The 18,785-nt window shown below is 36.7% G+C and overlaps 1 protein-coding gene across 4 annotated transcripts in view; it reads right to left on the reverse strand.

Annotated features, from left to right (window-relative positions):
- The window catches only part of LOC127847259 (paramyosin-like), a 71,986-nt gene that overhangs the window by 38,072 nt on the left and 15,129 nt on the right, over positions 1–18,785 (reverse strand). For all 4 annotated transcript variants that reach the window (XR_008033878.1, XR_008033879.1, XR_008033880.1 and 1 more), the window contains exons 9-18: positions 17,374–17,429; positions 16,359–16,466; positions 15,910–16,013; positions 14,645–14,755; positions 13,197–13,344; positions 10,901–10,980; positions 6,753–6,816; positions 5,629–5,774; positions 2,509–2,636; positions 1,023–1,212 (exon numbers count right to left, since the gene is read on the reverse strand). Coding sequence is in view for 1 of the 4 variants with exons in the window: in XM_052379053.1 (XP_052235013.1) it covers positions 1,023–1,212; positions 2,509–2,636; positions 5,629–5,774; positions 6,753–6,816; positions 10,901–10,980; positions 13,197–13,344; positions 14,645–14,755; positions 15,910–16,013; positions 16,359–16,466; positions 17,374–17,429 (1,135 nt within the window). In the remaining 3 variants the exon portion in view is untranslated. The remainder of the gene's footprint in view (positions 1–1,022; positions 1,213–2,508; positions 2,637–5,628; positions 5,775–6,752; positions 6,817–10,900; positions 10,981–13,196; positions 13,345–14,644; positions 14,756–15,909; positions 16,014–16,358; positions 16,467–17,373; positions 17,430–18,785) is intronic.

An 18,785-nucleotide genomic window follows, 5' to 3' on the forward strand; every position in this document is an offset into this window, starting at 1 on the left:
ATCTTCAATATTGCAAAATTTGACCTTTGACCTTGAATGATGACCTTGACCTTTCACTAAAAATGTGCAGCTCCATGAGATACACATGCATGCTATCTTCAATATTTAAAAAGTTAAAGTTTTCGGACGGACGAAATATTTGACATTTGACCTTGAAGAATGAGCTTGATTTTCACCTTTCACCACTCAAAATGTTCAGCTCCAGGATATATGCATGCCAAATATCAAGTTGCTATGTTCAATAGTGAAAAAGTTATGACCAATGTAAAAAGTTTTCGGACGGACGGACAGACCCCATATATTAGACTTTTGACCTTGACCTTGAATGATGACCTTCACCTTTCACCACTTAAAATGTGCAACTCCATGAGATGCACATGCATGCCATATATCAAGTTGCTATGTTAAATATTGAAAAATGAATGACCATTAAAGTTTTCGGACGGACTGACTGACATACTGACTGACTGACTGATGGACAGTTCAACTGCTATATGCCACCCTACCGGGGGCATAAAAAAATATAAATTAAATGTTTGCAAGTGATCTGTTAGTTGTTCATTGACAAAATATTAACAATAAAGAAAAGGTTTTAAGATTCAAATCATGAACATTTGCTATTACCACAACAGGAATATATTTCAACTGACCCCTTTTCTTCTATATACACTGGGATTGTTATATTTGAATAGCTCATTATTCTACAGAAGTCTTTCATTGCCACAGACAACAAATATCTAACTGCTGCTAGTTGTAATGGCAACCAATAAGTCTTTATCTAGAAAAACCAGGCTTATTGCATGTGTGTTAAATGTTGTCCCAGATTAGCCTGTGCAAATTGCAACTTTCCACTAAATTGAAATTTTGCTAAGAAGACTTCCTTGAAACAAAGAATTCCATCAAAGTGGAAAGTGTCATCCCTGATCAGCCAGTGCGGACTGAACAGGCTAAGTAGGGGTGACATTTTACACACATGCATTAAGCTCTGTTTTCCCAGATCAAGGCTCAAATAGAAGGCTGACCTTGTCCTTGGTGATGCTTCCAAGTTCGGTCAACGCCTGTGCCTGATCCACAAGGTTCTCTTTCTCGAGACAGGTCTGCATGTGATCTCGGAAGTGCATGATTGCTCGCAGGATACGCATCGTGTCCCGCTGTATGCTGTGTAGTTGATCCTTGTGCTGTTGTTCTATCTTACGGATCCCGGCCTCACCCCTATTGGATATTAAGAACATGGAGCACCCATAATGGATACATAGAACACATAGCAACATTTATGGGTATGTATAACACAGAGCAGTGAGTTGCTGTGAATGCTGTGTAGTTGATCCTTGTGCTGTTGTTCTATCTTACAGATTCCAGCCTCACCCCTATTGGATATTAAGAACATGGAGCAACCATAATAGATACATGGAACACAGAGTAGAAGTTATGGGTATTTATAACACAGAGTATTGAGTTGCTAGTATGCTGTGTAGCTGATCCTTGTGTTGTTCTATCTTACGGATCCCAGCCACATCCCTGAGCATGGAAAAAGTGAGTTTATAGTATGGGTACCGAGAGCACCACCAATGGAATTATCATTTAATTTATACATTTACACTGATACTCACAATTTATTTATTTCAACAACATTTTTGTCTCAAATGTTTCCAATTAAATCATATGATTTCAGATATTGTCCCAAAAAAAATAAACTAGAGCATGGGAGGGTATTTCCGAACACTTAAGCGAGATTCGTACTATGAGTGTATTTCCGGACTATGTATGCATATAAATTTTACCAGAGTTTGGGCTACTTTTTCTTAGGTTTGTTATAATTATGTGCATTACATTTCATGTGTTACGTCAGCTTGAATAAGATCAGTATGTGAGTCTACTTCCTCACATGGAGATCTGGATATACATATCCAAAGTTGTTTTAAATAGATGTGGAAGATAAATATGTCCGATTTTAGACTCTAGACATACTTAAGCAGGTGTATTTCCGAACACTCCAACATGTCAATAATTCCACGTTTATCAATCGCTATCATACAGCAAAGCGTAGTCATATGCATTAACTTGTGTTTAAACCATTTTACAAACCTTCAAGCAAAGATCGGTCATCATACCTTATCTAATACAATGAGTCATCTTATCATATCGTGTAATTTTCTTAACAAAAAAACGGTATACTTACTTGATCGATTTTTGTCAGGAAAATACCAGCAAAGTCTTGCCCAAAGTCTTGCCCAAAGTCTTGCCCAATAATGAGGGAATCAAAAGAGGCTTGATTGTTTTAACAAAAGCGCGCGTCTGCAAGTTTCTATTCCGCCATTTTCACATGTTATTACATCATGGAAAAAATGTTCCGCACAGACCCTCCATCCGGAATTACCCTCAACCGCTCTAACACATGTATGTAAAATATCCAATTGTCTAGTTCTCTTTTAGAAAGTGACTTTTGCCTTCTTGTCCTTTCAGCCATACACTAACAAATTATGCAAGAAATATCTCCAATGTTCTCACCTTGATTTCTCCTTGAGAAAGTGACCTTTAACCTTCTCCAGTTCAGCCTCGAAGTCCTTTTTCATGCCTGCCATGAGAGTCTTGTAATAGTGGCTGTCCTTGGTTGTCCCATCTGGGACTGCCTGCGCCTGAATGGGTACAATGTTTGTAATAGTGGTTGTCCTTGGTTGTCCCATCTGGGACTGCCTGCGCCTGAATGGGTACATTGTTTGCAAGCCTCAATATCTCCTCATTCATTTTGTTTATTCATTGTATTTTAAACAATTTTACATATGCATTACATACTAACATATTCAGGTTTGCATGTCTGAATATCAGGGAATTGTCACAGACAAGTTACACTATAAATAAATTAACATTGAAGTAAATTAATCAATTATTGTTGTTGTTTTAATAAAATTGTTTAAACCCTTTCCCACTCAGAGGAAAACTGAAAATGGCTTTGTGCAAACAGCATAAAACAAGAACAGCCTTTAAAACATGAATTCAGTAAGAAGTCTTTAATTATATGTAACTTTTTAAGGTACTAAAAGGCGTCAAAATATGTATCTTAGTGGTAAAGGGTTAAAGTTCATGGTAAGATTGATTTTTAATGACACACATTTCTGTATAATAGATCCAAGTCACCATGAACGTGATTTGTGAAACTAAGTAGAGTGCAAATATACAACAACAGCTAGACACTGTAGTGACATAGACGTTCCCTGCATATCACCATGAACGGGATTTGTGAAACTAAGTAGAGTGCAAAAATACAACAACAGCTAGACACTGTAGTGGCTAAGACGTTCTCTGCATATCACCATGAATGTGATTTGTGAAACTAAGTACAGTGCAAATATACAACAACAGCTAGACACTGTAGTGACATAGACATTCTCTGCATATCACCATGAACGGGATTTGTGAAACTAAGTAGAGTGCAAATATACAACAACAGCTAGACACTGTAGTGACATAGACATTCTCTGCATATTACCATGAACATGATTTGTGAAACTAAGTAGAGTGCAAATATACAACAACAGCTAGACACTGTAGTGACATAGACATTCTCTGCATATCACCATGAACGGGATTTGTGAAACTAAGTAGAGTGCAAATATACAACAACAGCTAGACACTGTAGTGACATAGACATTCTCTGCATATTACCATGAACATGATTTGTGAAACTAAGTAGAGTGCAAATATACAACAACAGCTAGACACTGTAGTGACATAGACGTTCTCTGCATATCACCATGATCGTGATTTGTGAAACTAAGTAGAGTGCAAATATACAACAACAGCTAGACACTGTAGTGACATAGACGTTCTCTGCATATCACCATGAACGGGATTTGTGAAACTAAGTAGAGTGCAAATATACAACAACAGCTAGACACTGTAGTGACATAGACGTTCCCTGCATATCACCATGAACGGGATTTGTGAAACTAAGTAGAGTGCAAAAATACAACAACAGCTAGACACTGTAGTGGCTAAGACGTTCTCTGCATATCACCATGAATGTGATTTGTGAAACTAAGTAGAGTGCAAATATACAACAACAGCTAGACACTGTAGTGACATAGACGTTCTCTGCATATCACCATGAACAGGATTTGTGAAACTAAGTAGAGTGCAAATATACAACAACAGCTAGACACTGTAGTGGCAAAGACGTTCTCTGCATATCACCATGAATGTGATTTGTGAAACTTAGTAGAGTGCAAATATACAACAACAGCTAGACACTGTTGTGGCAAAGCATTCTCTGCATATATAACCTTTAATTACAACAATAATTGTAATGATAATGTTTCGAAAATTCTAAGATGAAAAAGCGGCAAATCTTTGTATTTTTAAAGTAGGACTTTACATTAAATTGCACATGCATAACTTGATAAGGAGCAATCTCAAGTGTTGTATGTTGAAAAGAGAAGGATAACTTCTAAGTAAGACCTTGTGTACTAAGATAAGCAAATAAACAGACAGACAGACAATGGATGGATAGAAAGATGGACAGACAGACAAATAAACACACAAATGTCCAACGGTGATTCCAGTATAACCCTCTTGACTTTGTATCTGAAGTTTCAATAGCCCAACCACTTCTTTGACAAAGAACTAGAAAGTCCAGTTGCTATGCATTTTCTCTTCTTTTAGTATAAAGGTCAATATAAAATGGAGGAAGGAAATCAAAAGGTTTATCAAACAAGAGGTCCATTATAACCTTTCAGCACTCACTTGAGTTCACAAACTCCTACTGCTGAAGACTTTGAAAGGTGATCTAGTTTTTTATCCCATTTTAACCAGATTCAAACATGGCCTTCATATTGTCAATATAAACATTAAGACCAAGTTTTAGGACTAAATTATTAATTTGGTGAGGTAACACGATATTTCTAACTTTAAAAGGTGATCTAGTTTTTAACCCCACTTTATCCAAATTCAAACATGGCCTTTATTTTCTCAAGATAAACATTAAGACCAAGTTTCATCAAGACTTTTTAAAATGGCCTCTAGAGTGGTAACAAGGTTTTTCTAACATCTGACATGGTAACCTTGTTTTGGCACACATGACCCATGTTCAAACTCAGCTAGGTTTAGTCAAGGTACACACCAAGTTTCATTAAAATTGAGTCATAATTGTGGCCTCTAGAGTGGAAACATTGTTTTCCTGAGATTTGACCTACTGACCTAGTTTTTTCTGAGATTTGACCTACTGACCTAGTTTTTTTTCCCTGACATTTGACCTACTGATCTAGTTTTTGAACACATCTGACCCAGATTCCAACTCGGCCTAAATATTAACCATATTTCATAAAGATTAAGTCATAAATGTGACTTTTGGAGTGGTTACAAGGTTTATCTAAGCTTTGACATGCAGACCAAGTTTTTGAACCCATAAGACCCATATGAGAACTTGGCTTAGCTACTGTCTAGATAAACATTCTGTTCAAGGTTCATCAAGATTGGATGAAAATTGGTGGTCTCGAGAGTGAGAACAAGCTAAAAGTTGACAATGCACACCACACATCACAACATTACAGAATCTGGACACAAGACCATCACAACAGTTCATGTTGAGCACTTCATAAACCCAAGTGAGCTACCAATGAATTCCCAACCTACCTCTGGTATAATGACGTCCAATTCAGAAGGCTCTGTTGGTATTTGCAGTGATGGTTGTGATGGCAGTGGTGCCTGTATGATGACAGGAGCTGGGGGCTCAATACTCTCCAGCTCAAGGATACGAGACTCCAGTTGGCGGCTACGGTCTGACACATAATTGATAATTCCATTGGTGTCATCAGCAGACATGAGAACAATGAGATGCTCTTTGGGTCAACCGGGTTTCATGCGTTTGGGCAAAGTTAAACAAAGGATACTTATTGGAATGATGGAATCAATGAAACATGTTGTGGAACTATGTTTTTCAGGGAAGGATTCACAGATTTTGGCATATTTTCAAATGTCATTAAATATGATTTCTTACTGTTTTAATAGTCTTTACTTACTTTAAAATAAGAAAAAAAGTTTAGCAAAAAACCCTGATGTCGCCGAGATTCAACCCGTTTCCTCTTATACCGTAAGAGAATGCCCTACAACTGCACCACTCAAACTTTCATAATTTTCCACAAACAAAACACCTTTAGTCAACTCTATATCATCTGCCAATATCCTGGCATCTTTTTGGACCGCAAAAACACGCACCTGACAGAAAGATATGCTTCTGATTTGAAACTCTGTTGCAACTAAAAACTGAGTTTGAACTTGTTTGTCTCTGATTTTGCTAATTCTAAGTTCTGATATAATTGTGCAATAAAGATGGGTTGGGATGCCTTAGGAGTACATTGAGTAACAGTGTACATTACGTTTTAACCCTTTGCATGCTGGGAAATTTGTTGTCTGCTAAAATGTTGTCTGCAGAATTTCTAAAATTAGCATTTTCTTCTATTTTTTTCAAAGAATACTATCAGAATAGCAAACAGTTTGGATCCTGATGAGACGCCACGTTCTGTGGCGTCTCATCTGGATCCAAACTGTTTGCAAAGGCTTTTAAAATTCGGTTCCCGCACTGAAAGAGTTAAATTCCTTTGGGTGGAGTGTTTTCAAACTTCAACATATATAAAAAACATAATTTTTTGTACAGAAAAAGGTATCAGTGAAATAAACTTCATCTTCTTTCAATAGCAACTACATTATTTTACAATGTATTAAATCATTTTTTGTGGACAAGGACTCAAAGGGCATACCCTGTTCCGCTTGTAGTTGTTCTGACACTTCTTCCAGTTTTAACATCAAATCTTCAATTTCAACCTGAAACAAAAGTGCCAACTTGTCACAAAATACGCTCCCTGAAAGATGTTAGATTGATCAAGTCTGATTATTATATAAAAAATATATGAGTTAGGAAGCAACGCAAACATCAATTTAACACAAATTGGTTAATTCAAGGGCTATAATTTATTAGTGATTCATGACATCTGGCAGGTTATTGTAATTAGTCGAGATATGCCAAATTTCTCATTATCAAGCTTCATAATGATCAGATTTTTTAAATAAAGAAATGACAAGGTGTTTTTTTTCATAATGCAATAACCTGGCCATAATTTAAAAAAGCTTTAAGCAATATAGCTGTTTATTAACCCTTTCCATCTAAGCAAAGTGAAAATGGCTATGTGAGTCACTCACAGTCTGTTCAGGTTTTATGCTGTTTGCTGCTCATCAGTATCTAGTGTTTGAAGATGAAGCCTCAAACAAAAACTTGAATTTTTAAGAAAGGTCTTAAATTAAATATAACTTTCTAAGGGACTACAAATGCATGAAAGTACATATCTAAGTGGTAAAGGGTCAAACTTGGTTAGGATTATGCCTTCAAAGATTATCATGAGGTCCCATGACTATCTGATTTAAACTATTTGAGCCGTCGCTGCAAAAAGTGGGTTTAATGCATGTGCCTAGATTGTCCTCCCAGATAAGTGTGTGCAGTCTGCACAGGCTAATCAGGGACTACACTTTCCACCTAAACTTGATTTTTGAAAGAGACTTACTTTAAACGAAAAATATCATTAAAGCGGAAAGTGTTGTCCCAGAACAGTCTAATCTTGGACAACACACTACGAACATGCATTAAACCTGCTTTTCACAGAGCACGCCCCATTTGAATTAAAAGGCAGACAAAATTACTTTTGCCAGTGAGTATAATTACAGGGCCGTAATTCAGAAAGTCCACAAGCTATCTGACTGGCTTTGAAACTTGGCAAAAATATAATGTCAATAAGCATGATTAGCAAAATTTATGATGATTTAATGTCAACTGTTTGAGTCTTTGAGCCATCATCGTTTACCTTTACACCGTCTGCTGCCCAAGGCAGGTATTCCCATAATACGCCCAGTTTTAAAACAACCCCATAATAACTGTATTTGTCATTTAGCTTAAACATATAAAAAGTGAAGCAGGGTTCCGTATAAGGAGAACTTATACTGCCTTGCTATGAGAGCTAATTTTTATAGAAACACAGTAGTGTCTGCCTAATTAGAAAACGGGAGGTCCCGTGTTCGATCCCTATATTGGTTGAGGATTTTTCTGGCTGGGTTACGAAAGCAGTCACCTTATCATTTCAACTTTGAGAGACATTTCAAATATTGTCATAATGATGAAATTGATCACAGGATATACTAGTAATGGAGGATTAAGAGAGTCATTCTTGACAAAGAAGTTTGATTCTGAGCAGGTAAGGGATGCATTGTGAATTAACCCTTTGCATGCTGGGAAATTTGTCGTCTGCTAAAATGTTGTTTGCTGAATTTCTAAAATTAGCATTTTCTTCCGATTTTTTTCAAAAAATACTATCAGAATAGCAAACAGTTTGGATCCTGATGAGACGCCACATTCTGTGGCGTCTCATCTGGATCCAAACTGTTTGCAAAGGCCTTCAAAATTCGGTTCCAGTGTTGAAAGGATTAAAGATTCCCTAATTTGAAAAGCTTTATATTGCAAATTGACATCTAATATATATATATATATATATTTTTCAGGATAACTCAACAATTGTGAGACTAAATATTAATGTTAAGAGTCCAAAGGTTATAATGTAAATCAACTGTTTCACAAATTTATCAAGCAAAAATAACCAAGAGATTGCCAAGCAATATTGTCCCCTACCAGTGAAACCCCACCAGTCAGTAATTTTTCTTTGTTATATATATACTTGTTGCCATAGCATCCAGAATTGATGTAGGAACATAATAAAACAAGAGCACCGCCTTGCGGTAGCAGACCGCTCATCTATTTTCTTTTTAAAGGTGAGGGACTCTCATTTGCAATCACAAAGGAGGGAGGGGTTGAGTGAAGAGGGGTGTATAGTATGGGGGCGTGGACATTTATTACATTATATTTCAAAAATGCGGGAAAAAAATGCGGAAAAAAAAATCGGGGAGGGGGGGGGGGGGATTCTAGGGTTTTTAAACCGTTTAAAAAAAAAACCATTTCAAAAAAAATAAAATGGGGGGGGTGGGGATAAAGTGTGAGGGTGTGGTGGTCATTTGTGAGATGATCTTGAAAAAAATAAAAAAATAAAAATAAAAATTTAGGGGGGGGGGGAATTCGGGGGGGGGGGGAGGGGGGGTATTCTTGGGTGCGATGGTTGGACGGTATTTCAAACATGAAATAATAAAAATAAATATTTGTGTTTTTAAACCGTTTCAAAAAAAAAAAAAAAAAAATTGGGGGGGGTGGGGTGGGGTGGGGGGGATAAAGTGTGAGGGTGTGGTGGTCATTTGTGAGATGATCTTAAAAAAAATAAAAAAAATAAAATAAAAATAAAAATTTAGGGGGGGGGAATTCGGGGGGGGGGGGGGGGGGGTATTCTTGGGTGCGATGGTTGGACGGTATTTCCAATTGGGGGGGGTGGGGGGGGGTATAGTATAGTGTGAGGGTGTGGTGGTCATTTGTGAGATGATTTAAAAAAAAAAACAAAAAAATACGTGTGGGGGGAGATTCGGGGTGGCGGGGGTATAGTATAGTGTGTGGGTGTGGTGGTCATTTGTGAGATGATCTTAAGTCATAAAAGGGCTATAATTCCGTAACAATGACAACCAGAGTTATGCAACTTGTCCTTTTACTGTACCCGTATGATAGTTTGCGAGTGTTCGAAGTATGAAAGCAATTTCTATGATAGTTTAGGGGTAAAGTGGACCAAAACACAAAACTTAACAAAATTTTCAATTTTCTAAGTATAAAGGGCCCATAATTCCTTCCAAATGCCAGTCAGAGTTACATAACTTTGCCTGCACAGTCCCCTTATGATAGTTAATAAGTGTTGCAAGTATGAAAGCAATAGCTTTGATACTGTAGGAATATAGTGGACCTAAACACAAAACTTAACCAAATTTTCAATTTTCTAAGTATAAAAAGGGCACATAATTCTGTCAAAATGCAAGTCAGAGTTACATTACTTTGCCTGCACAGTCCCCTTATGATAGTTAGTAAGTGTTGCAAGTATGAAAGCAATAGCTTTGATACTTAAGGAATAAAATGGACCTAAACACAAAACTTAACCAAATTTTCAATTTTCTAAGTATAAAAAGGGCACATAATTCTGTCAAAATGCACGCCAGAGTTATCTTACTTTGCCTGCCCAGTCCCCTTATGATAGTAAGTAAGTGTACCAAGTTTGAATGCAATAGCATTGATACTTTCTGAGAAAAGTGGACCTAAACGCAAAACTTAACCGGACGCCGACACCAAGGTGATGACAATAGCTCAAATTTTTTTTTCAAAAAATAGATGAGCTAATGATGTACATAATCTCTATATTAAGAACTTCTTAAGTTATGGCAGGATCCAGAAAAGTGTGACGGACAGACTGACAGATGCAAACCATAAGTCCCCTCCGGTTTCACCGGTAAGGGACATCCAGCAACTCCTTGTGTATTCATACCAAGCAGTATGTTTTCATTTCATGCCAATCATGCTAAACAAAACTGCTATTTGTTTTCAAAACTTGCCATGACTGGTTTTGTCGCACAATACAGGGTTAGGATGTTTATAAATTATTGATGCTATATAGTATTGCATTAATATTAGCCGTTCTCTGAGAAAAGGGGGTTTAATACATGTGTGTAAAGTTCCATCCCAGATTAGCCTTTGCAGTCTGCACAGGCTAATCTGGGACGACAAATTCGACCTAAACTGGACTTTTGCTGAGAATAGACTTTCTTTTAAACAGAAAATATCATAAAAGCGGAAAGGGTTGTCCCTGATCAGCCTGCGCAGACTGCACAGACTTATCTTAGGACACTTCACACACATGCATTAAACCCCCTTTTCACAGAGCACAGCTCATATGTGTCTATATTTCAAAGACTTTAGAGATGCCCTTGTCAACAGCCTTCTTACCCTAGCTTTGGCTAGTTCATCCTCAACTTCTCTCAGACGTAGTTCAGTGCTCGAGTCAACTACCTTCACATAGATCTTCTCTGCAAACACAAGCCATGACATATATTATATTTACATTTATTATATACCTGTTTAATGCTTGAAATAAAAAATCCCGTATTACGCTACTCGCTGTTTGCAATTTCGTAATACCATACTAGCCGGACTACTTCGACCCATTTAATGACGTTACATTACACACACCGAAAATAGAAATATTTTATATTACAAAATATATTGCGTAGTACATTGTGTGACGTCATTTCTGTGACAAAACAAAATAGTTTTATCTAAACTCTGTAAGGACATGTCGGACGTGGTGTTTTTTAACAATAAACTATGTGTTAAAAACTTATTTTGGAGTGTGTGTTTATCATGCATAAATGTATTTCGATAGGAATACAATAAAATAGTGTGGTTTAAACTAAGTTTTGATAAAGACATGGAAGATAGAAGTGGAAGTGCATATCGTTTAAACGTTTTTGTTATAAACATCAGATTAAAGTTGTCAACTTAATTGTTATAAAAATTGGATTTACGATGGCATTAAGGTAAGCGTGTCGGAAACCTGTGTTTTCCCGGTTCGAATGTTTACACGTTAATTTACATAAACTGTATTCATACGCGACTTAAATCAACTATGGCGTACCGTTTTGGTCATTGTTTTGTCAATTTTGTTAAAGTAAAAAATACATTTTTTGACTGTTTTCGTTAGTTGTTGTATATAATAAAAGGAATATTACACTAGTCAATTGTTCCAAGAGTTTGTGTCACTCTCGTGGCTTGTGCTATTTCGCATCACACTCGAGGCTCCGCCTCTCATGCGATACATCATCACAAAAGCCACTGGAGTGATACAAACTCTTGGAACAATTGACTAGCGTAATATTCCGTATGTATGCTCTTCATTAATTTAATTTTCTTTAAGTATATGCTAAATAAACATTTTAATTTGAATAATGTGTATTTTTTGCACTATCTATAAAGTCATGCATAAATAATTTTTTGTGTGTTTTTAATGGCTGTCATACTAATTTGTGGTTTGACAATAGGAAATATTGAATGCACTTTATACAAAAGATCGAATTATACATTAGACAAATATTCAGAGCAAGTTTCATTAAGATTGAGCGATTAAGATGGCCTACTGAGTGACACAAGCCTTTTCTTAAATTTACCTAGGGACCTTGTTTTTGACCTAAAATGACCCAGTTTCCTTCTAAGCAGAGATTTTGTTTCTTTAAATGGAGCAATAAACTCGGCTGAGGTATCATTGAAACAACTGTTCATACCAAGTTTCATGCAGATTTGACCATAAATGTTGCCTCATGAGTGTAAACAAGGTTTAACTTCAGTTTAAGCTAGTGTCCTAGATTTTGACTAAAATTAATGTGACCCTGTTTTTAACTAAAAAAACATTAAAACAAACATTGTTGCCAATTTTAAACACAATTGGGCATTAAATAATGATTCTTTGTTATTCACAAGTTTTGCTTATATTTGATATCAGCACCAAGTTTTTGACCCACTTTTAACCTTGGCAAAGCTATTATTGAGACCTGTATTCTGACCAAGTTTCATGTAGATTGTGCAATAAATGTGGCCTCTACAGTGTTTACAAGGCAACAATTGTGGACACAAGGCTACAGGATTGAACAACAGACTACAGACATTGAACAACAGACTACATACATTGAACAACAGACTACAGGCATTGAACAACAGACTACAGGCATTGAACAACAGACTACATGCATTGAACAACAGACCAAAGGCATTGAACAACAGACAAAGGCTCACAGTGAGAGTGTTGTGTTTAAAGGCGATTTATTAACACGAATGCCCAGATCTGAAAAATGAAGCCTTATTGCAGCCCCTACTTGGGGCCTAGACTCAAAGACTAGGAGGCTTGCTATTGGAAAATGGGGCTTAATGCATGTGCATAAGGTGTTGTCCCATATATAAGCATGTGTAGTCAGCTCAGGCTAATCAAGGACAGCACTTTTGGTGTTTATGGAATAGTTTTTTTTAATACTTCGTTAGATGTAACTTTTTTTTTTTAAATCCAGTCTAGGGGGAAAGTGTTGTCCCTGATTACCCTGTGCAGTCTGAACAGGCTTGTATGGGACAACACTTTAGGCACACGCATTAAGCCCAGTCTTCCCAGAATGATGGCCAAAAGAAAGCCGTGATCTGGGGTGGGTGGTGGTGGTGGTGTTATTAAAGCCCCTATTGTTAATAAGAAAAAAGCGCTGACCTGGGGTGGGTGGTGGTGGTGGTGTTGGAGGGGGTGGGGGTGTGCGTGGGGTGTTGGCTATCACCAGCTGCTCCTCCAGCGAGCGTATTTTGGCGTTCAGCTCCATCACTTTGCTTTGCAACTCTTGGTTTCTCTGCTGCAGGTTCTCCTTTAAAACATGAACATAGTTCTGGGAAAACTGGGCTAAATGCATGTACATTTAATGTCCCATACAAGCCTGGGCTAAATGCATGTACATTTAATGTCCCATACAAGCCTGGGCTAAATGCATGTACATTAAATGTCCCATACAAGCCTGGGCTAAATGCATGTACATTAAATGTCCCATACAAGCCTGGGCTAAATGCATGTACATTTAATGTCCCATACAAGCCTGGGCTAAATGCATGTACATTAAATGTCCCATACAAGCCTGGGCTAAATGCATGTACATTTAATGTCCATACAAGCCTGGGCTAAATGCATGTACATTTAATGTCCCATACAAGCCTGGGCTAAATGCATGTACATTTATTGTCCCATACAAGCCTGGGCTAAATGCATGTACATTAAATGTCCCATACAAGCCTGGGCTTAATGCATGTACTTTTAAAGTTCCATACAAGCCTGGGCTAAATGCATGTACATTTAATGTCCCATACAAGCCTGGGCTAAATGCATGTACATTAAATGTCCCATACAAGCTTGGGCTAAATGCATGTACATTAAATGTCCCATACAAGCCTGGGCTAAATGCATGTACATTAAATGTCCCATACAAGCCTGGGCTAAATGCATGTACATTTAATGTCCCATACAAGCCTGGGCTAAATGCATGTACATTAAATGTTGCATACAAGCCTGTTCAGACTGCAGTGGGTATCAAGGACAACACTTTCCGCCTAGAAAGGATTTTCATTCAGATGGAACTTCCTTTATACCAAAATTTCAGTGAAAGCAAAAAGTTTTGTCCCTAATTAGCCTGTGCAGACTGCCCAGTCTGGGACAACACTTAACGCATATGCATATAACACAGTTTTCCCCATAACAATGCTCAAATTTTACAAGCAAGGATTGATATGAAGTGTCATGATCGCCTATGAATAAGTGATGGAAACGAGCCCTACAAGTAATTGATGGAACCTTAGATTTTCTTTGAAAACTTAGATGTCCTCTTGAGAAGAAGTATTAAAATTACAAGGCAAGTCAGTCATGGGAATATAGTCTTTTCTTACCCTAAACTCTTGTTGAAATAATCTTTTAATACCAGCATAATTACTTCAAACTGTCAATCTCTGCTCTGTAAGTATTACTTTTGAACTAATAGGGAAAATGACATGTTCACAATGAAAAACAAGCATTTGCATGAGGCAAGATTGTTGCGAATATGCAAATATAAATATCCTTCCAGGTGCAATACAAATGTTTTGTTTTGTATATACTTACAAGTTCGCTTTGTATATACTTACAAGTGCTTTATTGGACGTCTCCATCTCTTGTCCCATCTGTGCGACCTTCTTCTTTTGCTCTTCCACCTCCCTACTCACCCGGTCGGTTCCCAGTTTGGCAGAGTGCAACTTCTGTTCACCAGCATTAAGAAAAGGTGTTTTTACATTGCAAATTGACCCTTTTTCAAACTTTGCCTCCATTTATGTAAACAAACATTTCCAGACAGTGTGGTGAAGATTCAATGAAGAATGTAAGACTTAGGGAGCCACAGTCAATCTGCTCGCCCATCTGTCCACTGAGGGTATTCCAATCATAAGATGGGCGTATACAAATGTTTTAACATCCAATATTTTGTTTTAAAAGGGTTAAATGTATGTGTAAGCTTTATTGGACACAACATATATTGATGGACGAAAATATATCAAACCAATCTGTCATAAGATAGCATAAAATAACATTTCCTTTTAAACTGGCCATATTTATGAGATGCAACAGATACACTGAACGGTTTTTAAGAGAATAAACAGAACACATTGTAACCTATCAAGACCACTTTTCAGAAGTGCCACATGAGGTCTTCATAGCAAGGTTTCACTGTAAATAACCACTAATCAAGGTCACATAAAAAATGTAACACTTTGCAGTTTCAGAAAAAAAAGTCATTTTAATATAAAAGTCTATACAAACAATGTGAACTCTGAGCACGGCGGGTTTTGATTCCAGGGGCATTACTTGAACAAAAAAGAACGAACAATAGACAACAGGCAATTCCAAATGCTCACTATGACCGTGTTGTGCACATGTAAGCTAAAACATTTAACATCATAAGAATACCCCCTGCAAAGGTTGCCATGGTGCAGTGGATATAATGTCCCCCTAGTGACCAGAAAGTAATGGGTTCATCCCAGCAGTGTGACAGTTGTTTAGATCTCCCCAAAACACACCAAGTACTGGGTCTAGGCCCAGGAAACAGAAACAATAGTGTTTCAATAAGACTTACGCTTTTGATGTAATTGCGCTAAAATAAACAGGTTTAACCTTTTCCCACTTAAAAGCAAAGTGAAAATGGCTATGTGCACAACAGCATAAAATCAGAACAGCCTACGAGTAACTCGCAGTCTGTTCGGGTTTCATGCTGTTTGCTGCTCATTAGTATCTAAAATTTGAAGAAGCCTTAAAAATTTGAATCTAGTAAGAAAGGTCTTTAATTAAATGTAACTTTCTAAGGGTCTACAAACCCGTCAAGATACGTATCTCAGTGGTAAAGGTTCAAACAAAACTATACCCCCTGAAGTTCTATGCACATCTTCCTCTTGTCTTCAAACTCTTTTGCACGAATCTCGGACGCCAGCATCATGTACTCAAACTGATTCTGACTAAGCTTGAGGGCTGAAGGGCATGAAAAAATATATATGAGCCGCACACTGTGAAAAGTTGGTTTAATGCATGTGTGTAAAGTGTCGTCCCATATCAGCCTGTTCAACCTGCACAGGCTATTCAGGGACGACACTGAATGCCTAAAAATTTTCTTTAAACAAAAAAAATCATAAAAGCGGAAGGTGTCTTCGATGATTCGGCTGTGCGGACAGGCTTATCTGGGACAACACTTTACACACATACATTAAACCCCTTTTTACAAATCACAGAGCATTTAAAAACGCATATTTTCTTATTTTTTAATAATCAGATAGGCACTTGTTACTCTAGGGCAGAGATATCTCATCAAGTCCTTACAATTTTTCAGCACTACATTCTTCATCATCTTGTGGCTGTCTTCAAACACTGACAGGATCATCGCTACCGAGCTCTCCCATTTAGCAGGCTCCGACAACAGCACCTTTTCTGCAGTGACAAGTATACTTGAGCCAATATGGTGGTACAAATATATGAACTACCGAATTTTACCACAAATATGGCGCCCCCATGTATAACGCACATGCAATTGTTTTTAAGCCAAAACGAAGAAAAAAATATTCAAAACCAAAAAACCTGAAAATTCGACTGAAAAAGGCAGCCATTTTTATATTGCGCAATCAATTAATCCGAGTAATTGATTCAATTTAAGCTTATTTAAAACTGTGCTTATTTTACAAATCTCTACTTAAAACTAAGGTAAAATTTCTGTATAACCTACAGTTACCATTAACAACAGATGTCACATATTAGTATTGGTCTTTAAACCAGTCATAATATGTTGAAACTCTGACAACTGCGTTTCAGGTAACTGAATGTACAGGGTAGTAATCAAACAAAACCAACTTTGTATCAGGGATATTTCAAGGGGTGCCTTAAGACAGAACGCTTAAAAGTTTAATGCATATTTTCAGGCAAACAGTCACCAAATGCAAGGACCCCAATAACATATCTTAAGATGAATAAAATTGAATATCTGTAAGTTTATTATGAGCCTGAAGATGCATCTGAAATTCAACTCCCTATCTGTTTTAGATAATGGTTGATACTAAAAAAGTAACCTGCCTTCTAAGTAGATAACTCAAAAAAAGTTTTGAGGAGGAAAACAATCGAGCATGATTATAAAACTCATCTAAAGCATTGAGATTATAATTCATGAATTAGAATATTGACACAAGTATGTTCAAGATTCAAAGGCCATGCAGTTGTTATATGTAAACCTTAACCACAGCATTACAATTACAAACTTATGAGTAATAAAGCTCAAACTATTTGATTTAAACGCAGACTAAATTCCAATAGATGTGATTAGTTTCTGACAAAAGGCAAGCCTTACCATCATAGATATTCATTTTTTCTCTTTTTGAACTCTTATCTCTATGTGCTCGTCTTCTGCAAAAAAAGAAACAAGATTTTAACTGATGTTTGATTTATGAAAACATCTTAAATGTGTTTATATTCTGGCAAAGAATTTAAATATCCCCCGGTACTTGCTTTTTAATTAACCATTTTATTTTCCTTTTTCCCAAAGAATACTACATTACTTAATTTCATTTTGTGTCATGTTCTTGATCCCCATGGGATGCTTCGTATAAAGCACAGTAGAACCCCTCTAAACCGGACAACCCCGGGACCGAGAGGAAATTCAAGTTTAGAGAGGATTCTGGTTTAGAGGGGACATTGACTATTTTACTTTTAGAAAGTGAATTACATAGCCTAATGTGGGCAAAACACTTTCAGCAATTATATAAAAAAATTTTACATATATTATCAATATCAGTCACAACATAAATCAAACAGTGCACCCTGAAAAACAAACTATTTTATTCATGTATGCATTTGTTAGGTGAATTTACTTTTCTCGCATGATATCTCCGATTGTCCTACCCATTATTTCTCTGACAGCATCTTTAGTGTAGGTTTAGGGAACATCTCTGACTCTTTTATCAATTTGACTTTGTCTTGTAGAGACAATTCCACTTGCATTGACTTAGAAGGAGGTTCGGACATTTTTAGTCTTAGTTATCTTAATTACCAATTTGAAAATCTAAATGAATATCTTAATGCAACTGCTTCAATAACTCTACAAATCACCATTTTCTATGACACCAAATTAGCAATTGTAAAAAAATAACACAGAATTAAATAGCATAAAGATTATTAAAATTTAGCACAGCTTCCTTCATCAAAAACAAAACACACTAAATAACTCTGTTTGTTTTCAGTAATTATAATCTGTATTATCACCTCTATTGATCGATATGTATATCACAGGACAAGTATCTCTAAATTGTTTTGCGATTTTTACAGTTTGCACATTTTTCGACCACCTTTATTAATTTAACGCGTCTTTAATCCGCTATTCACAACTTTTTGACACTAGGTCTAAGGTGCAATAAACCGGCCCTGAGCGGTTAAGAGAGATACAATTACGTATGGAATGACCCAATTTGATCCAAAGAATGACCGGTATTCTGAATTGAGGGGATTCTGGTCTTGAGGAGATATTTTACGTAAGGGGAAAAAATGGGACTGGTCAATTTGTCCGGTTAAGAGAGGATTCCGGTATGTAGAGGATCCGGTTTAGAGGGTTTCCACTGTATTATTGAAATAAAGACAAAGACAGCAGTTCTAATTTAAGTTAAAAACTTTGGCTCATGAGTCCTTATCAAGTTAAAGACTTTGGCTCATGAAACCTTATAAAGTTCATGACTTAATGGCTCATGAACCCTTATCTAGTTAAATACT

This window comes from Dreissena polymorpha, chromosome 10 (assembly GCF_020536995.1).
Source record: "Dreissena polymorpha isolate Duluth1 chromosome 10, UMN_Dpol_1.0, whole genome shotgun sequence".
Lineage (NCBI taxonomy): Eukaryota > Metazoa > Mollusca > Bivalvia > Myida > Dreissenidae > Dreissena > Dreissena polymorpha.